General features: G+C 47.0%; 1 protein-coding gene across 1 annotated transcript in view; it reads left to right on the top strand.

Annotated features, from left to right (window-relative positions):
* LOC126541696 (venom factor-like) overlaps positions 1 to 21,591 on the top strand; it is a 96,829-nt gene that overhangs the window by 52,675 nt on the left and 22,563 nt on the right. Inside the window, exons 21-28 of the mRNA XM_050188583.3 lie at positions 26 to 128; positions 3,723 to 3,827; positions 4,205 to 4,393; positions 6,409 to 6,484; positions 10,520 to 10,676; positions 12,398 to 12,475; positions 16,921 to 17,095; positions 19,754 to 19,920. Of these exons, the coding sequence (XP_050044540.1) occupies positions 26 to 128; positions 3,723 to 3,827; positions 4,205 to 4,393; positions 6,409 to 6,484; positions 10,520 to 10,676; positions 12,398 to 12,475; positions 16,921 to 17,095; positions 19,754 to 19,920 (1,050 nt within the window). The remainder of the gene's footprint in view (positions 1 to 25; positions 129 to 3,722; positions 3,828 to 4,204; positions 4,394 to 6,408; positions 6,485 to 10,519; positions 10,677 to 12,397; positions 12,476 to 16,920; positions 17,096 to 19,753; positions 19,921 to 21,591) is intronic.

Raw genomic sequence — 21,591 nt, 5'->3', positions numbered from 1 at the left:
CTCACGTAACCGCCTTTCTTTGCAGCCGCCCGGTGTGCGCAAGGAGGAAAGCTTCAACCTCATCCTCGACCCAGAAAACACACAGAAACGGAAAGAGCGAGACGTCAATACTACACACGGGTACACAGGTAAGTTATATTGTTTCGAGGGGAAAAACTGGCGTAGAGGCAACATTTAGAAATACTAAGGTTAATCTGGTCGCAATTGTAGTTCTGGAACAACACCCTTCGACCGTGCTCGTCAGCTCGCGACACTCAAGCATTGCTGAAGAATCCATGAACTCTGTTGTAACAAGCATGTGACGCTCCCTCGGGCATAATTTTCACTGGTCCGCCAGGCTCGGTAGGCAACATTGGTCACCGCACCCAATAAACGCCGACGAGCACAGCTGCTCGGCGGTCAGTCATCGTTCATCACCACCACGCTGCGGAGCATCTGTCTAACGGAAAGTGCCTTGAGCCCTCCCTTGTTCACGAACCCGGGCGGATCCTGACACTGGTGACGAGTACCCACGGATCGTCCCACGCCGCCGCGAGCGGCGAAACACCGACCCCCGTTGCTGCCGCCATGCCGCTGTACGGAGGGCTCGGGCCGTTCGAGGGAGATGGGTCCGCCTGGCCAATTTACGAGGAACTAGTCCACGTGTTCTTCCAGGCAAACGACACACCCAAGGCCAAACAGCGGAACATTTTCCTGGCCAGCTGCGGGACACGCGTCTTCAGTCTCCTGCTCGACCTTCTTAAGCCAGCCACGCCGCATGTTAAGGCGCTGGGTGAGCTGCTCGCCATACTGCGCTCGCATTTCAACCCAGCACCATCCACACTAATGGAGCGTTTCCGCTTCAACAACCGGAGCCGCCGGAAAGGAGAGACCCTCGGGCAGTTCGTTGCTGCGCTACGAGGGTTAGCGAGCGGTTGCGTTTTCGGGGACCAGCTGGACTCGCTGCTCCGGGACCGTTTCGTCTGCGGCATCAACAAACCCGTCTTGCAGACGCGACTCCTGGAGCTTCCCGACCCCTCGCTGAACGACGCCGTGAAGGCAGCGCTGGCAGTTGAAGCTGGCGCCTAGGACGCCGGCGAGATTGCCCGTGTGACTGGCTCACCGTCGGCAGGAGCGGCGGTCAATAGGTTGGCGACAAAGGGCAGTACCTGCGATCGCTGTGGGGGTGCCCATTCCCCCTCACAGTGCCAGTTCTCTCAAGCACAATGCTTCACGTGGGTGAAAATTGGGCACCTGGCACGGGTATGCCAAAGGGGGAGGACGAACAACGGACACCAGCAGCAGCCTGTCTCAAGCCTAGGTACCACACAAGCCCGCGGCCAGGGTAGCCGTCGCAAGGGTACGCGGCGAGGGCGTGCGGCAGCAGGCTGGAGTTCTTCCGCGGCCAGGCTCCACGTCGTGGCCGAGAACCCACCGATTTTTGACATGTGGCACACAGCCTTTGTTCCGTCGTCTGGGCCGCCATACATGCTGACTGTCGAAATCTGTGGGCACCCTATTACCGTGGAGCTGGACACAGGGGCCACCGTGTCAGTAATGGCCGGGAAACTCTTCAAGCGTACCTTCCCCGGCGAGTGCGTCGAGGCTTCGAGCGTGATGCCGCGCAGCTACTCCGGGCATCTCTCCCAGGTCCAGGGTCAGGCCCTGGTCAGCGTTGGCTTTGGCGACAGGGAGGCAACCCTTCCCCTTTACTTAACCAAGGGGTTGTCGGCGACGCTGCTGGGCCAAAACTGGATTCAGGCACTGGGCGTTCGTCTGCCAGAGTATGAGCAAGCCAACCTGCACGCGGTGAAAGACGTCCCCAGCTTCTAACCGAGTTCAAGACCCTGTTCCAGCCAGGGGTGGGCACATTCGCCGGCACGACGGCTGGCATCTATGTACCTCAGGGAGCCCGGCCACGTTTTTTCAAGCCTCGCCCACTGCCGTTCGTCCTGAAGGACGGGGTCACCCAGGAGCTGCAACGGTTACAGCGAGAGGGCATCCTGGTGCCCGTCGAGACGTCTGAATGGGCCGCTCCCATCGTACCAGTCCTCAAGCGAGACGGCAGTGTCAGGATCTGCGGGGATTTTAAGGTTACCATCAACCCCATCGCTACCAAGCTCGACCTCAGAGATGCTTACCAGCAGCTAGTGCTCCAGGATGCCTCCCGGAAGTATGTCACAATATCGACAACTTTGGGGCTCTTCCAACACGCGCTTACCGCTTGGCGTGGCCTCAGCCCCAGCCATATTTCAGAGGGAGATGGACAACCTCTTCAGAGGCATGAGGCACGTGGCGGTGTACTTGGAGGACATCCTGGTCACTGGCAGCGACGACGGAGACCACCTGCAGAACCTGCACAATGTCCTGGCACGACTGCAGGACATCGATCTCAAGCTCAAGCTAGAAAAGTGCATTTTCCTGGCCCCCAGTGTTGAGTACTTGGGACATGTCATTTCCCAGGCTGGCCTAGCTCCGGCAAAGCTGCCTCTCTACATTATGCCGTGAACCCCACGAGAGACTTGTCGCGGACACACGAGAAATTTACCATCGGGCAATTGAAAAAGCGCATGACGTCGTATTTCAATGGTTGCCATGGTCATTGTGGTATCCTTGGAAACGAGCAACCAAACGCATCCACACAATCTTCACATGACAGTGGCGATTGCGTCGCTATCCCGATGTCAGAAACAGACGCCGCGGCAAAGCTCCATGTGCTTGCTCGCGTGCTTACGTTGGCCGAATGGAATTCGGCACATTCTAAAAACCAGCGCGTTTGTTCCATGGGCCTTCACCTGAAGCTCCGCCTGAAGTTAGCGGACGTAACTCTCATTTGTCGCCTATGACTTGGAGTAGTCTTTAGTAATGCCTACTCCTACCTCCCCGGAATGGCCACAAGTCCAGAATGTGAAGTTGGCGAGTGCAAAGAGACGATAGCACACTTTCTGTGTGATTGTCGTCGTTTCAACGCACAAAGTCCTCAGCACCACGCTCGACAAGATTGACAACGGCACCCTTACGGAAGCCAGAATTCGTAGACACCGGTCTCAGCCGACGTCGACCCGAACTTCTTTAAAAGCGCTAGTGTGTTTTTTTAACAGAAACGGAACTCGTTGAAAAATTATATAACGTGCGAACTGCTGCGTTCCTTCTCTTTTTTTTTTGCAATCTTCTCTTGTTTACTTTTCCCCACGTGCAGAGTGAACAACCAGAAACATAAATAGGTTAATCTCTCGGCCTTTCACCTCTTGTTTTCCCTCCCACCTTGATCAGTCGTCGCTTCATAAGCACGTCGTCGCACTTCCTTTAGCAAGCTGCAGCTACTACACACCTCGATAAATTATGGCTATTGCCTCCGGCATTTAGGTGCACAAAGTTCGGTATTTTGCTGCCACTTATTTTTTTTTCTTTTTTTGCGTGATGTCATACAAGAGACATTAACGAGGACGAAAGGAACCAGTGCAAACCACTGCAAATTGTGTAGTTTCAGATGATCAGCAGAGTACTGAACTTCCTATTAGCGTTGTACATTCTTCATCTATATCATCTTAACCCTAGTCGCACCTTTACCTTTCCTTTCCCTCTTTTCTGATGTAGAGTACCAGACTAGAGCTCGCTAGTTCAAGCCGACCTATCTCCTTTGCCTTCAAACAAGCTAACTGTAGCTTGCTATCGATAGTAAAAACTTGATATTACCTGCAGAACCTCATTCTCATTGTTCTTGTGCACCGAACTCTTCACAGAAACGTTTGCTGTCGGAGGCAAACAGCTCATCCAAATTCAGCGGCCTCGCAGATCTCCCCAAGAGGTCATCCCTGGATCCGAACGCTGCGAAATCGACATCATCGGTGAGGCCGCACTGCTTTCTCTTTGTTATAACAAATTCTCTTCTGTGCTTCGCTGATGGAAACCCACGATTATGTTATTCAACTGGTCGTAAGAAGTCTGACATCTTTGAGCTGCCTGTTGTACTAACCGTTTCGTCGACCGTCAGCGCACTAACCAGTATTTCTGAACGGAAGCGCTTGTCACGAGTGCAGGTGCTGTATATCATAACTCGTCTCGTTTTAGAGTGCACTATATTGCCGATAATCGCTAGTACACTATTGAAACCTTGATGTGCTACTTTAGTCTTCATTCCTTTCCACTCCCAGTTTAGCGGCTCCCGCGCTGTATTGTGCTTGTTACTTGAGGCTCATTTTGTTTGCCGCGATTCATGTTGCAGGCGACGACATGGGTGTCGCGCTAGAGGCGTCAGTCAAGAGCCCGGAAAGTCTACTTCGGATGCCGTCAGGGTGCGGTGAGCAGACCATGATCACATTGGCACCAACGCTGTACGCCTACGAATATCTGAAGACCGCAGATCTCATTTCTTCCCAGGACGAAGACAGGGCGCTTGGCTTCATTCGAAGCGGTACGTATCAATTGGCTTGTCCACACGCGCCACCACTCCTCACACACATTCCTAAAGCGCCGCCAAATCAATGTCGAGACTTAACAGCTATTCGGCGGTCAATATCTTGCTGCATTTTTCACTCCTTTTGAATGGCGGTAGTTATCGGCATCTCCTGGGGTGTGAAGGCCAGTTTTCTCACCGATTCGGTGACCGCACAATTAACTCGAAGTGGGTTCAGTTATCACCGTCTATTCAACGGTCACGCGCATCGCTGTTGCTTTGTTAGTGCAGCCTCCTTCGTTTCGACTGATCCAGGGACCAGGATAAGGATTCAATTCGTAGTCAGCTGGTCTGTATGCTCGGGGAACGAGTTGCGGGCGGAGACAACGCCAGTTGCGTTAAACTTTTCCTTTTGCTTCATTATTTCCTCGCATGACGGCTCGCCGCGACGCTGGCAGATCCTCGGAACCATATACCCGGGATAGGGGTTAGATAGGGTGGAAAATAAAATAATGCGGAAACAGCGTCCATCATCAAACCCTACGACAACCGTTAAACCTATAAGAAATATGACTCTCACACGTTACGTCATCCGGCTTTTCTCTAATTTTACGGGACTTTTCGGGCAAATTTGGTCACTGGAAACAAGAGTCGCAAGGAATTGAGAAATTAAGCGATATACTAAGGGAGAGAGCCAAGGCAACAGCCAAACAGGAGGGAAAAGCGAAAATTAGCAAATTTAACCGCTGTTTGTGAAAATATTCATCGATCAATATCTTTTTATTCAAAAAGGAAGTAGAGAAAACGCCGCCGGAAGTGGAGAATATTTCCGTGTGTTTTGAATGACTCTTCTAAAGTTATCATTCGAGCCTCCTGGCGTTGCCACTTCTCTGCTGTGCTAATGTGGATGTTTTTCTAACCTTCTGCAGTAGGCGCAGTCCGCCTAGAACCGCAGTGTCCTGCGTTCTACGTGGTTGGAGACCACGCATCGTTACGCAACTTCTCAAATAACAATACCTGTCGGTTCTGGCACCTGGTAGAGCAGTAAACGAGGGATCCGAAAGAACTGTGATGGTTCCGCAAATATATATTTCTCTATAACTCTACCATATCTCCTTAAAAAATTGCTACTACAACTCTTTATTTTACACTTTCGCTTGTTTACCTCTTCTTGGAAGTGTTCTTCCTGCGCTTCTTTCCTTCGCTAGTACATTTGATCTGGTTCCTTGTTTGTCAAGCAAAGGAGAGGTGTATCTCACAGGCGTATGCATGTGACATACACCTTATTTCTCATTTGCGGGTTTACACGTCTTTATGGCGAACGGTGGGCATTCACATTTGTACTAGTAAAGCTACCCCCCCTTCATTTGCACAGAAAAGTTTGCCTTAAGCTGGGCACCCTCCCCCCCCCCCCCCCCCCCCCCCCCTTTCGAAAAGAAATCCTGGGTACGCGCCTGGTCAGTGATAATAAAGTCATGCTTTTATGCTTTCTACTCCGACCAGCCAGCATAAATGCAGCCGCCGGCGAGTTCAAGATCATTGCTTACGCATGCTAAACCTGGCACGCATTGTCTAGCGGGCATCCACGCAGACAACGACGGCTACTGTCACACTGCAGTGCTACGGACATCGCACATCACGCACTCGCCTGCTTGCCTTACGTTATTGAAGAGCAGTGCCACAAGCGTAAGAATACAGTAGGAGACTTTCAGGCGACAGTTACTCTGCACAAAGCCACTTGGCTCCTCAGGATCAAAGCACAGGTCCGCGTGCGCAGTCCAGTATTCAAGTCGCGGCGCCATAGGGAGAGAGAACGGGATGGTCCCTAGGCGCCGGCGAGTACATCTTTAACGCAGGAATACCTCGTAAATTGTGTACCACTGCTATCAATAACCTGGTAAGTACATGTTTGGAAACAAAGTGTCGCGCCTATAATATTTGCAGCTCTTGCGATCACAGCACGCGTAAAAAAAGATAATACTTTACCTGTGCCTATCTCCACTGAAATGAATTAATCGCTATTTCTACACTAGGGTATCAACGCATGCTCACTTTCCGAAAATTGGATGGATCGTTCTCGGTCTGGAATACTTACACATCCAGTCTGTGGTGAGTACGTGCTTTAACTACCACCGACATGCGACACCCCTCCCTCCATTGAGAACATAGGTAAAGAATGCGCGTGCAAATGAATTTAAAAGCCACAACTTTTTTATACCAGCGCCGTGGTCACGGGATCCCAATTAATATGCCGCGTGTCCAAGAGTAGCCTTCGTGAGGCGGGCGAGGAGGCGGACGGTCCGTTGGTAACTCTATTTTAAGCACAAGAATAAAAATTGATTTAATTTTTATATATTTATCAATACTGCAACCCCGATTTGGGGTTTTAACAGAGTGGAGCTACATTTGTAGGGTTTTGCAAATGGGCAAACAACCGTAACAATAAACGAAGTACACGGAAAGGAAGTACATAATTTGGCAATATAAACACAATGTTATATCGGAACAAATCACAAGAGCACAGAATAAGCTTAGAGCGCCATGCGAGACAAGTCATTGCTGTAGGTGTACAGGAAAAAGGTTTAAGGATTTTTGTGAAACGAATTCATCAGGAAGTTTATTCCATTCAGTTATTGTCCTAGGAAAATACGAATACTCAAAGGTGTTATTTCGTGTGGAAAGTAGTTATGTTCAAGGCGTGTCTCTGCCTTGTGGCCTATCCAGTAGAAAAAGAAATTATATGCGATATTTCTGCCCTTAACTAACTGAAAGAAATATTTCAATCTCGAAACACGATTTCATTGCGTTAGCATTGGAAGATTGGCATTTTCTAACAAACATGTGATCGGAATTCGCCCAAAGCTGCCATAAATAAATCTTACCGCTCTCTTTTGCATTTCTTCAATTTGGTGAACGTGTTTCTGAGTGTACGGGTACCAAATTGTAGATGCGTAATCTAAACTTGGTTGAAAAATTGCCTTAAACGCAATAATTCAAACAGCGGGAGCAGAAAAAGTTCGAGAGCTCGGCTTAGATAAAATAGTTCATAGTTTGAGGAGCTAATTACGGCGTTTATGCGTTTCGTCCAGCTAAGGTCAGGTGAAATCCGAAGACTACGATACTTGTAGTGATCCACTTCTAACAGAAAGACACTACATGCTGAATATGTGAAATGAAGAGGATTACGTTTATGGGAAATTTTCATGAAAGCTGTCTCTTCAAAATTAACAGACATTTGCCATTCATCACAACAACGAATAAACCATTAAAGTGCCTCGTTCAAGAGTGTTTGACCTTGCTGGCTTGCGATTTCCGAGTAAAGGATGCAATCATCTGCATGTAACTTAACTTTTACAGGTGTGTCTTGCTTTATATTATTTATAAATAAAGAAACAAAAGGGGACTCAGCACAGAGCCGTGATGGACACCACAGTCAACTGGTACTGTGTTAGAACATTGATCATTAAAGGAGACATACTGTTTTCGATTTGAGAGATAAGCAAAAATCCTATTTACAAGCTGAGAGTTTTTAAACATTATATCTAATTTAAGGTGTAGTTTATTGTGAGAGACTTTATCAAAAGCTTCAGCAAAATCCATAAAAATTGCATCAGTCTGTTTTCCGGAATTTATAGCTTGAGCGAAATCATGTACGGTAGTTACTGAGTGCAAGAACCCTTTCCTGAAGTCATGTTGATAACTTGACGAGATATTGTACTTATCCAAAAATTCCGAAATATGCTTATGTGTTATATGTTCAAGAATTTCACATGAAGTTGCAATTAAGGAAATTGGGCGATAATTAGAAACGCAATATGTGCTTCTACTCTTATGAAGGGGCTTGACTCTGGCACTTATCCAATCATCTGGAACTCTTCTCTCACTCAAACATTTAGAGAATAGAATTGTCAGATACTTTGCAACCTACTCTGTATAACGTTTGAGAACTCATTCGGCATTCCATCCGGTCCAGCAGATTTTTTTTTTACATCAAGTGGCAGAAGTAATTTAAAAAAAAACTACTCACTAATCATAATGTCAGATATAGGTGGACACGACACAAAAAAACGGTCGAGGACTGCGTTACCTTAGTGAAAACAGATTTAAAATGAGAATTGAAAGCATTAGAAATAGAAAAACAGTCACTAGTTTCTACACCTTTAATTTAAATAACATCACTGGTCGCAGTGGCGAAATCAGACTCCAGACCCTCTCAGGAGATGACGATATGAAGTTGGGAAGCTGCTCGCCGAAATAGCGTTCCCTGTCAGCCAAAACATTTGTCTTGGCTAGAGATGAAAGAACTCATTGAGATGAAAGTTCTTGAGATGAAAGAACGTCATTAGAACTGCGTTCTTTATTTTCCAACCGTTTTAGTCGTCTTTGCAACTGCAACGTGTCCCAAGATATCCAGGGGTTATTTCCTTTCGATCTTTTTACAATCCGTGGAACAAATCGTTCAATGCACTCATTTATGAGGTCCTTAATACCATTCCATAAACAATGAATATCAGCAGTACTACTAAAGAATCACATTCAAATAAAAGCAAGTCCAATAATAAAGTATCATCTGCATGTGAAAAGTTGGGGAAAGAAACCCTCTTGGAATTTTTGTTTAAAACAACATCAGAGGGGGTTATCATCGCAGCCTGATGATCAGATATTCCGGCGAAAACATCCCAGCTAGCCAGAGCAGCAAGTGCCCCGCTTACAAAAAAAATATCTAGTATTGAACAAGAGTTTCCCTGAATTCTGGTGAACTTATTGACAACTTGAAATAAGCCAAAAGAAAATCCGATATCGATTCTTTTTTCACCGATCCTGTCGTTAGGGTGGTTCAAAGCGAAAAAGGGCCAATTAATATGTATCTAACTAAAATCTCTGGCCCAATCAAACTGATCTCCTGGCTTTACATGTACCTCAACAAAGTTATTTAATTCATAAAGAACAGCAATGGAAGCGGTGGGTGACCGGTAAATAGCCCCGATGACATAACTCATCGTTTCGTAGTAAGCTTTACACAATATAGCTTCAACGTTAAAAATATCCGGCATTTTTCTATATCTGTAGCTACTGTCCAAAAATAATCGCCACTCCTACACCTGTACTACCACTGTTATTCCTGTATTCGTTTCCTGTGCTGGCTTTTAAGAGATGACGTGGCGGGAGCTATTTGGAAAGGGTGCATTAAGCTTTTCGCTTTAACCAGGACATTGTGAGCTTTTTGAGAGGACGCCGACCCGGTTATAAGATTGTAATAAGTGGTTTCTGGTTAGTCGTTATTTTCTATTCACGCCTTTTTTTTTCATATTATTGTCATCTTCACTTTTTCTCTATTTTATTCACTTTCCCTCTTACCTAAGCGCTGAGTAGCAGGCTAGAACACAGTGATTCAGACCGACCTCTCAGCTTTTCCTTCGTAATAAATCTCTCTCTCTCTCTCTCTCTCTCTCTCTCTCTCTCTCTCTCTCTCTCTCTCTCTCTCTCTCTCTCTCTCTCTCTCTCTCTCTCTCTCTCTCTCTCTCTCTCTCTCTCTCTCTCTCTCTCTCTCTCTCTCTCTCTCTCTCTCTCCCTCTCTCTCTCTCTCTCTCTCTCTCTCTCTATCTATCTATCTATCTCTCTCTCTCTCTCTCTCTCCATATATATATATACATATGCTAGGGTAAACGTGGGCTACGTAATCCATGCTTTAGAGGTTTGTTAACAAGTGACAAATCTCTAATTAGGTCCGTAACGATTCAAAGCTCATTTTCTCCTCGTAGATCAATTCCTTTTGTTGTTTTTGTTTGTTCTTTGCTTTGCTGTTCTTCACTTCTTATTATATTTATTGCGTTTTAAGCAGTTAAAGCCTCTGACACTACAAAATTCAATGTTAAACAAACAAAAACCAGGCAAATATTTTCTAAGCGCTCAAATAATTTCCTAGTCAGAGCGCTCCAGAGCGCTTGGCGAGTCGTATGGGCCATGAGATATCGGGCTCATAGCTCGATACCTGGCTCATAGCTCATAGCTCTGGCCCATATACGCAGTTCTTATCCAAAGAATCGCGCCGGCAAAACGCGGTTCTGAAGCTTTTTTCCCCCCCGTTCTAACATTATTTTGCGACATCTAAGCCGGAAACTAATTTTCCCTTCTGCAACGCAGGCTTACAGCCTTCGTGGTGCGAAGTCTGTGCGAAGCGCGCAAGTCCGTCCTCATCGACGAGAACGTCCTCACCAGCGGCCTCCACTACATACTAACCCAACAGCAACAAGACGGACGGTTCCACGACATTTCGAAATTAATCCACGGCGACCTACTGGTCAGTGGGGTCTCATCGTTTAACCCTCAGACATTTATTCGCCAGTGTTAAAGCAAACATTTCTTTGTCTAAACCCGACGCCGTGGTTTGGCGTGGCTTCTGATCCGGTGTATAATGATTTGAAGGAACATGAAGGCGAGCGTAGAAAAGCAATAACAAACATTTAATTTCGACGTTACGGCCGGGGTCCAGCCTTATCAAGATGAAAACCGGACCCCCGATTCCGACGACGTAATTAAATGTTTGTTGTTGCTTTTCTACATGCGTCTGCGTATTCTTTAGCATATATATTGTAAGCATTTCGTAGTACTGGGCGTGGCGCTTCGTGGCAGTATGCTGATGTGCTTCGTATAACGGCGAGAACGACCGCGAAGGAACCGTCAAACGGGGAAGCGCGGCTGCAACGCCGAGCTGTTAATTGAGACCTGCACGAGACGACGCAGCAGGGGGTGAGTTGGAAGCAACGTTCACTCGTGTTATAGATACATCCCGCTGCCGATATGGACGTGGGATGGAATGACGAGGGAGATGCAGCGACATTAGGAAATGCGTGCAACATTTATTAGTTACTCTAAACAATTACGAACCGTGTTCAACCTTGCTACGGCAATGGCTACGTCCGGCGCGGTGGTGCGGCCCGTGTCTTGAAAGCGATGCGCCATGCCCGAACAGAGGGCCGACTGCCCACAGGTTCGCGCGCCATGTGTCCTCGCCGCTTACTTAGCTTTGAAGTGAGAGGCAGGTCGTAGTAAATTCGCTCGCTGCTTCGGGCACTATGTTAAAAGCGATCGACGGACGGAGAGACGGTTTTTCCGTCAGGTAAGCATAGAAATGCTCAAGCATTTAAACGAAAACCTTGTACAACACGAGCGCTGTCAACTTAAGGTTGATTTCGAACTCATATATACGTCAACACCGAGAGTTTCTGTTGCGTCCACTGCTTACATCTTTGCTCGTTTCTGCGCCCAATTTTCGACACGCTACTTGCGACCAATGCTAGGCAGAGAAAGCGCAAAGCTTTAACGCCGCACGCAGCGAACGACGTGATAAAGAGTTGCTTGCGCGGGACAGGAGCACGCCAACTTCAGTTTATGGGCTGTACTGCAGTGTATGCCACATTAAGGAAGCTTATAGCAAATTTTCGTAATAGTCAGTTTCGTAGAGTTTGTTGAACGAGCCATCCTTACTTGCGCGCTGGGCGCCTGCAGCGGCTAACCGGTCTATGTAGCACTGAAGGTTGCCTAACCGCATAGCGCCAGTGAGCGCACGTCTGTTCTAAGTAATGAAACAATAAATCGCGACATAATATCTGTCACTATAATGCCGGCTCATTGGTATATCCTAACTTCACAGACACAAACCTCCTAAATGAATAGCGCAAGATACTCAACATCTTGTTCATTTTCCTAAATTTCTAATATTTGTTAAACCCCTTCTTCTATACGGTTGTCCCTTCTGTCAGCGGATGGCCCGGTTCATAGCGGACTGAATTTTCGCCGAAACGCGAAGGCAGTGAGCGCACCTTTCACTTACACTCCTTCAAAAGTGCACGACACATTGACAAGAACTGCCACAAGGCGATTCGCACAACTAAATTCTCCCTGCTATATCGCATCCGCACGTCTAGTCAGAGTGAGCTCCGTCGTTTGGGTTCAAATGTCCGGTCTTGTATTCGAGCGACAACTCTTTTCATAAATCACATCTTCCCTCCTCTTTCTCAGGGCGGCGTGACTGGACCACTTCCACTTACGGCGTATACTCTGCTTACCCTTCAAGAATGTGCCAAAGATGGCATTAAGGTGAGTTCAAAACTGATCCTTACACCTACTCGGTTTGTTTGTTTTTTGTCGCTAAAGCTACGAGGGCGTCAGAGAAGGGTTGACTTTGCCAATTCGGTCACTTACCCACAGTGTGCCTCTTCGATTATCAGTCCCTGACACACCCAGACTGCTTGGGACTCCTGTCCCGCATTCGGTTTTCTTGAACAGCTTCGGAAGCTTGGCCCACCAATCCGAGAGCTGCCAGAATTGCGTTCGTTTTTCACGGACCCTGATGGATTGTACGCGGACTCTCGCAGCTGTCAGCAGATTTTTGCTCGTACAAGCGCAAGCAGCTAGCAGACGACGTCTGTCTTAAAAAGATGCGCGCAGCGTTTGACACCATCTTGTGAAAGATGCCGTGTGCTTTTGCGCACTTCGCGCGTTCCGGACGGCAAATATTGTGCGCTCACTATTGAACCCGTTACATCGGTGCTTTGTGTGAAATCACGCAAGTTTTTCACGAGCGGCCTAGTTGCTGCAGAATTAGTTTGTGTTTTTTTAAGAAAGAAGCACAGCGATCAGATGCACAGGCTTGCTTTTCTTGATGTGTTTCGCGAAATCTGTCACGCGCATTGCCATATGAGTAGTAAACAGATGGGTTTCGCATTTCAGGTGAGTGAAACTGGTGTGTGAGGAAGCATACCATATTGCACGTGGCTATTTCACCACGGTACCAATCGGAGCTTCGCTTCTTAGCGTTGACATATATGTTGATCCCTTCTGTTTCCAAGCTCTAGCGTTTGCTTTATGACGTGCAGGATTAGTAGACGGTGTGCATGCGCTGTGTCCTAGACACACGTCTGGCTTTAATTAGTAGACGGTCTCACGAGCTTTGAGGATATCGGTGGGTGCTTTCTGCATGAACAGTGACATGGCACGACCACGATATTGCTTATCTCCGTGTGGGAATTCCGCTTGAAATTTCGTTGGCAATGAGCTAGCTTAAATACAACGGTTAAGGGGCACGAAGTGCAAGTGCGCGATGTAAACTGTGCTTTGCGAGCACGTTCTATGCGCTCAAGCTGCGATTACACTATATGCAAGCTTTATGGTTGTTTCGGCCACCTGGCCTCTGAGACTGTATCACTTCGGAGGCCACGCTTATGAATTCGCTGGGTATGGGGTGTTACGGGTCACTTTGTGCGGCAATGAATGGAACGGATGCCAAATGCCTGAAACACAAAGCACCTAATCATCACGCTCGTCAACATGAAAAGACTTGTCCGTCGGATGTATGCGACGGGATTATGCACCAGTACATATGCTATTCTCATTTGGCCTACGCTCAACCTTTCTACGCCAAAGAGTGGTTTTCTACACCAAACAGCGGTTTCTCTCCGTGTTTTATGTGGGTTGACCCTACGTGACCTACGTTGAACTATTCTGCGCCGAAGAGCGATTTCTCCCCGTGTTCCTCTGTGTGGGTTGACCCAACATGTCCAACATGACAGCAAGAGAGAATAGGGTTGCCCGGTTGGTGCCGGGTAAAGTAAGGGCAGTGAGACGCTACGTGGAGACATATCCTGCCCTTACGTGCAGGATCACGCATGCCGAACGTTTCTGTATTTTTTTTTTTTTGACTTGGAGCGCACCGCTAACCCGTAATTATGTATTAAACTTGAGTTATTGTTATTACATCACCTCGTCTTCCCTGCCGAAGATGGAATTTATTGACGGGAAAGACGGAGAGGTCGACCTGAGTGCGCTCTAGTCTGTTACTCTGCACTGGGCAAGAGGGAAGGGGAATGAAAGCGCTCGGATGGGTGACGATGATTGACAGTGGGGGCGGGCACTTGCCCCCCACTGTCAAAAGCTCGGGCAGTCAAAGCAAGTAATTCCCCCCCCCCCCCCCCCCCCACGCACACACTCACTTTTGAAAGTGGGCTGTGGTACTTTCCGCTGCACGCTGGAAAGTCCACTAAAACTACAGCTGAAGCAAAATTTTCTTTCTTAGTAGAGTGACCACATAACTAATGCTTTTTTTTTCTTACTACGCATATCCCTGCTCGGACAACGACGATTGTCTCTCGCGCCTTCTCGGGACGCCCTGTCGCGGACGACGCGCGCGATTCGCCGTGCACGCTCGCGTTGCGGACAGCGCGTGGCACTGGGCAGTTCCCGCCCTAAGAAACTGTCAGCTTGCGCAACTTGCATCGTGCCCAGTTTTTTGGCACCGCTATATCCGTATTCTAAAACACAATCAGCTGTTACATTTAATCTGCGGGTGAGGGGGAAGGCCGGGTAAAGTTTTACAATCAGCCACGCCGAACGGCAGGTGTGCCTTACGGCCTGAAATCGTTGTATTATCGAATGCTGGAACTATTCAATCCCTGTCCGCTGCAGCGTTGCAGTCTCAGTATCTTATCATCATCAGCAATCTTATCAAACCTCTTACAAGTATCACCGTCGAATTTCATTGCGTAATCACGACTTTAGCATGGATGTGCTCGTGAAAATGACTTTGGTCGAACTCGCAGAGCCATATCAATACCGATAAAACACCGGCTTTTCTAAAGACATGTCATGAGAAGTCAACAAAAAAAGACACCGAGGAAAACATAGGGGAAATTACTTGTGCTTACCAATGGAAACAAAAATGATAAATTAATGGCAAAGACAGGTCATAAAAAGAACAACTTGCCGCAGGTGGGGAACAATCCCACGTTCATCCAGAGCATCGCACGCGGAATGCGAAGACATGTAATCGTTCCCCACCTGGGGGGCAAGTTCTTTTTTTTTCATCCACTTTCATTCCCATGTTTTCCTTGGTGTCTGTTTGTTGGCTTCTCATGATATGATTAAAAAAAATCTGGCCTCACTCTTAACCCGCTCTCTTCTCGTTCTAAAGACATGTGTCACTTGTGACGCACGACTTCCTCTTTAGGCTGTTTCTAAACAAGAGCTAATACTTGTTTCCCGGCAGGAGCAAACAGCAGATATTTCGTAATTTAAAAGAAATGAGGGCCAATTTTAGTGACCTGTACTGAAAATTTGCGCTGTGCAAGCTTATGTATTGCTTATGTATTGTTAAAACAGTAACTGAATGGTAGTTTTATCCCTTTATTTTTTTTCGTTATACACGGCGTTAGGCTGTTTTCTTCCGGTATTCTCGGTAAGATACACGGGGCGCGGTGTTCATATTTATTCGACATACGAAATAATGTTCGAAGCGACGAGCGATATTTGTTCATTCTGTGTAGGTTCATTACAGCCTTTGTAGAAACTAACTCATTAACGCGTTCCACGGTGTCATACTGCCGCTAATCTAGATGTTTTCCAGATTCCTAAAACAACGCACGAGATATGGACGTGATTTTCCTTCAAACCAGAAAGAATTGAAGCGCAATGCGTTGCGAAACTTTCACATTCCTACTTTAAATGCAAGTGTCGCGGATAATTACTAAACCCTCGTTTTTTTTCATGCATTTTCGTACAATACCTTGAGTCACGAATTACGATCGACTGTCGATAAATGTGTAAAATTTACATGATTTTATCCCAAGGAGCTGAAGACTCCACTTCGAAAGCAAGTCAATGTGGGAAAATGTGCCTGTGTATATTATGGGGGCCCATCATAATTATATAGTAATTAAATATTCGTTTACTGTACAGTCAGTCATGCTAGGTTTCTTCATTAAATATACTGAAACACCCGCTCCAATGGCATGCACTAGGTTAATTACAGGGCACAAGCATTACAACAAGGGAATGAATAACCTTTCGCGAGTATTACCGAAACGCTGTACTTCAAATGTCCCGTCAATGACGGCAATGCCTTCATTAAAGCAATCGTGTGCGCCGATAGATATCACTCAGAAGTGAAATGGGCGCTCTTTAAGAAAACAGGATGTTCAATTTACTGAACGCTTAATGTTCATTGAATATATACAGAAAGCATAACTTTTGTTCAATAAGTGAAATAGCCTGGGAATGCTTCTGTCAGCATATTTTTTTTAACAGATAGAAACCAATTTGTCATTCACACATGGTGAACCACGAGGGCCCAAAAAATGATCTAAATTTCCATTTATCTCTCGCAACTAACAGAAGCAGTTCCAGGCTATATTTCGCTTATTGAACAAAAATTATGCTTTCTGAATATATATATATATATATATATATATATTTATATATATATATATATATATATATATATACAGAGAGAGAGAGGGGGGGTGGTCAGATCATCTGCGGTTTGCCCCCCATTCTAGAAATACTTGGTACGCCACGGCTGCTAACCTTCCACAAGTTCTCACTAAATACAATGATGTCTGTTCAGTGCCATTTTCAGTGGAACAATTTTCTGAACACAAGCACTTGTCTTCTTGAGCCACGTGAGCTTTGAGCCATTGCGGGCAGTGAGTTGTTGTGCAGATGCCATCATGTAACCAGTGCTCACATCGAAATGAACCGTGCCTCTACAGGTGCCAGGGCTAAAAGAGTCCTATGAGAAAGCTACCGCTTTCATTGGGAAAGAACTGGAGCGGGACCAGCCGGCTTACGAAACATCTCTGGCAGCCTACGCTCTCTCTCTCGGTGACAGCCCCGCCAAGAACAACGCCATCCGCAAGCTTCGCAGCATTCTGCAACCAGGCCAACGTAAGAACCTCTACATAAACACCCTGGGCAGACTGCTGTCACGATATTTTGCGGTCCCAACCTCATGTAAATTAAAGAAAGCATAGAGGGAGGAAACCTTTCAAGATCCCTACATCCAAAACCATCGCAGCAATTTTGAACAAGGCTTGACTTATGACGGTTCTGTTATAGCGCCACTCTTTTAAAGTCTGTCGGAACACCAGCTTCATATACTTCTGCTTGCGAGACCATCTTTGGCTCTTATTGCGAAAATATTGGCAACTCTACTAAGAATGCGGGTTTGCATGAGCGATCTACCAGCAGAAATGCAGGTGCACATGCGCATCGGATGATTCGTGACTGTTTACCGAGAGGCACTGTTCTAGAGACAAAGCGTTCGAGTTAATCCCGCGGCGTTTAAAAAAAATACGAGTCCGCAGAGGTGAAAATTGCATGGTCTGCAAACGTAAAGGTGGTACTACAGTTACTTCGAAGACAAATTCAATTGCTGAGCTCACGAATCCAACCTGATATACTGTAGATATCCATAGCTGAGCCAGATGGTTCACTGCCATGATAACTACCATGATTACTGCCGTGCTAGTTAAAACCAATATCTTCATTTATGCACTGAACTCTGTAATGAATACATAGTAATTCAAGCATCCATATAACGCACTATACAGTAGGGTTAAGGGAATAGTAAATTTTAGAGCCAATTGAGCACGTACCGACTTGTGTTGGAAGCGAATCAAAACGGATTGAATATATATATATATATATATATATATATATATATATATATATATATAGTTCTTGAATAATAACCAGCAGTTTTCCCTATTATTACAAAACAATGTCACATCCTAGTATTCGTAACATTAATAAGTCTCTGACATTACGTTTCACGTTCTGAAGCCTCGCTTATTAGATACTAATGGAGCAATCGTAACATACGCGTTGTTCTCATAGCCACGGCTCTTCGGAGAACATGAATGATCGTGGTTCACTTGTAAAGGCTGACTCCCTGAGCGACGCAGTCTGCTCCACGGCGTAATTTCTGATGATTCATGCTTACTGTATCCCTAAGAGATTAAGCTTATTCCACCTTTGCTGTTATCTTATGTATGATTAAGCACAGTTGATTATTCTGAAATACTCGAAAACTATAGTTGCGAATAGTGACTTTTCGATTCGGAGACTAAGTCGGAGACCCTATTATGTAGTCATCAACGGAACTGTTGTTCTCGGATGCAAATGCAGAGTATATACGGGGATGGCTACAATGCCTCTTTAAGTGGCCCTGAGCCACTTCTTATCGAAGTGGAGAAAGGCATTTGAGGTGAAAATAGCCTGTTTCAAAAATACTTTGCCGCAAAAAAATACTCCAATGCATTGAGCAGAAGCTGAGTAATCGGCAGTCAAACACGGCCTCCGCTGTGCTCCCGTTCCTGCTTCATTGCCCCCCACTGCGAATTCTCCAGCGCAGTGGGGCATGCCCACAATGCTCCGCCGTCTCAGTGTCACCGCGGCGCGCAGTTCAAATTTCATTCTGGAGACGCCACGACTTCCGCCTTCGGTGCCCACGACGCCCTAAACATGAGCCAAACCAACACCACCTAGATAGCACAAGGCCTGTTCACTACGCTCCATGACGTCATGCTACTTGGCCCAAAATTTTCATTGCCAAGGCTGGCGTGACGAAAGGGGCGACGTCAAAGTCACTGTTGCTTACTCGGGAGCATCCCCATTAGATTCTATGGCAGTCGGGCCAGGTAGCATGACGTCATGGATAGGAGTGAACAGGCCTTGTGCTATCTAGGTGGTGTTGGCCAAACGCGGTTGACCTCAGCGAGCCGCAACGCGCTTAGCCAGTGGACTCGTGGCGGCACCCCGCGGCGACCGCAGTAACTACGCCACGTAGCCGACCGCAGCTTGATGTCGGCTATCAGCCACAGGGAAGGACGGAATAGTGCGTCCGATGATGAAATAATGCGTCTAGAAGATGGTGAGGACAGGGTCTTCTGCTGAAAGAGAGCGTTTGAGAGAAAGCTGACTTCGTGATCCACTTGCGAGCTCCACGCACCGCGTATACGACAGCAAAACTTGGCCGAGATGTTCACAGCAGCGTGCGCTACCCGTGGACTACGTTGTTTCACCAAGCCTGAGGGGCGGTTCATGGCGGCCCCTTTAAATACAGGTTCTACCATCCCTACAATAATTCCATATTTAGCACCGCATTGTGCATCCCGTTTTCATATTATTATTTTTTTACACACGGTATTAAGGAGCTCTTGGCGCCTTCGTGTAGTACTAGCTGCTCACACACACACACACACGTGTGTGTGTGTGTGTGTGTGAGCAGCTACAATGTTCAATTCATCCTTCGAAAGTTTTCAATATCAGTACACCCCTATATATTTAGTCATCCACGGAAACGCGGTTCTCGAATGCATATGCAAAGCAATTGCAGGAATGGCTGTACTGCATTTTTAAGCATATAGGTTCTGCATTCCTTCGATGAATCGGCTTTTAGCAACGCCTTGTGTAGGCTGGTTTCTTTTTCTCTATGCATGGCTAATGGTGCTTTACTATTCCGTGTTTTGATGCTACGCCGTTCAATCACTACACCGAGAATGTGTGCTAAACGTCCACTTCCTGTTCACTGAACATGCGCAGGCGGTGGTCAGTACGTGTCCGCTGGCAGCGATCCCTTGTCGGTGCAGGCCACGTCGTACGCACTCATGGCGCTCCTCAAGGTTGGTGAGAGCAGAGACACCGTCACCGCCCTTGTGCAATGGCTCAACCTACGCATGAACCCCAGCGGGTCGCTTAGCACCAGTCAGGTAAGCACTACACGAGCTACTGAATTCAATATTGTGCTGCTCGATTCAACGCCCATATTGGCCTCGAGCTCCACCACTGGAAAAGCTGGCGCCACCGTCGCCGTGACGTGCTATTAGGGATCACGTGGACATAGCGGCCGCGTCGGCTGCTTCGGGAGCGCCTAAGCGAGCTGAAAACGAGAGTTTAAATTCCCTCGTACGCTGCGGTCCTCGTTTAGTGGCGAGATTTTCCCGCTTCGAGTGTATCCTTTACAACGCTTCAAAGTACTACAATAGGTAGTGGCTTCGTTTGAAGGCGCGCAACATGGTAGGCTACTGTTCGGTGCCGCAGTGCCGGACGTACGCAACGGAGCCCGGTGTCAGCCTTATTCACACGTAGCCGCAGGACAAGAAGCTGCGTGAAGCTTGGCTCGCGAAACATAAAACCGGCAAACAGTCATCGGCTACAACTCGGGTATGCAGAAAGCACACACGCGAGGAAGATTTCTGCTACGGCGCCGGGTCTGCGTTGTTCGGAAAACGCGCACTGAGACGCTCGCCCGAGTCAGCTGCCCGACTAATGTCATGACAGTTTGGTCTATGAACTTGTCGATGCTATAGATACTGGCAAGTTTAGTGGAGTGGAAAGGGAGCGGTAAGAAGCACATTAAAAAAAGCATGGCATATGGTCATGTTTGTGTTATGAATTAACACACTGGATTACAAATAAGAAGCAGCGGGAAATCCCACGCTGAGAACACCGATAAACATACAGTGCGGCGCAACTCGAGAAATAATATTGAAACGTCAAAGAGTTTAGAAGAAAAAAAGATTGAATCGTCGCGACGGCACATCACAGCCCCGTAGGCGTCGAAGTCTCTACAATGAAATTATTTTTTAACAGCTCTGATAGCGCCGACGCAACAATGGTTGCTTGTATACTGTAAAATGCTCATATTCTGCCGCCTAAAGCTCACGGCACGGTGCGAAAACGCGCACGCGGCGAAAGCGAAACAGTGCGCGGACAAGCATGCAGACGCGCAGTCGGTCGCTGCGAATCTGTGCGATCGCTGCATTGAGGCTTCATTCTATTACGCTCCATTTAGTTATACAAATACTATAAGAGCATATTTCACATAGTTTGCTCTCAGCGTTTACCTACCTTTCCCGCAAGAAGCCGGTTCGGGAGACTCCATCGCGGCGACCGCGCGCAGTGGCGTTCACTGTACGCATTCGGTAAAGAGATAGCGTCTGTAAACGATTCTGTGCTTTCAGTTTGCCCAAGATTATTATTTAGACAATAAAAAACTTCTCTCGTTTCGAAAGTACTTACAGAAATGTCCGGGAGAGCTCGCGCGTGGTGTTTTCATTGAGCGCTGACAGCAAAACCTATGAGGAGCGCGCCGCGTGATCCCTCATACTACGCCAGCGAGGCGCTTCCGATAGATGGCGACTCCGTAACTCCTCGCCGCCAATACTAGTCGCACATGCACTCGTTGCTAGAAGTCGGTGACGAAGCAAGACTGCTTATGTTCCAAACGAAACAGCTCGTAAGATGACCTAACTAAGGCCTTTACTTGTAATCTTCCTTCTCGTTCCCTTTTTATCCTTTTCCGGTGTAGGGTAGCTTTGGTAAGCTGAGCCCGGTTATCCTCCCTATATTATAGTCGTTTCCCTTTCTGGAAAATGGTA

The sequence above is a fragment of the Dermacentor andersoni genome, chromosome 2, assembly GCF_023375885.2.
Source record: "Dermacentor andersoni chromosome 2, qqDerAnde1_hic_scaffold, whole genome shotgun sequence".
NCBI classification, from domain to species: Eukaryota; Metazoa; Arthropoda; class Arachnida; order Ixodida; family Ixodidae; genus Dermacentor; species Dermacentor andersoni.
Note: the sequence above shows the minus strand (reverse complement) of the source record. Positions and strands in the feature narration are given on the sequence as shown.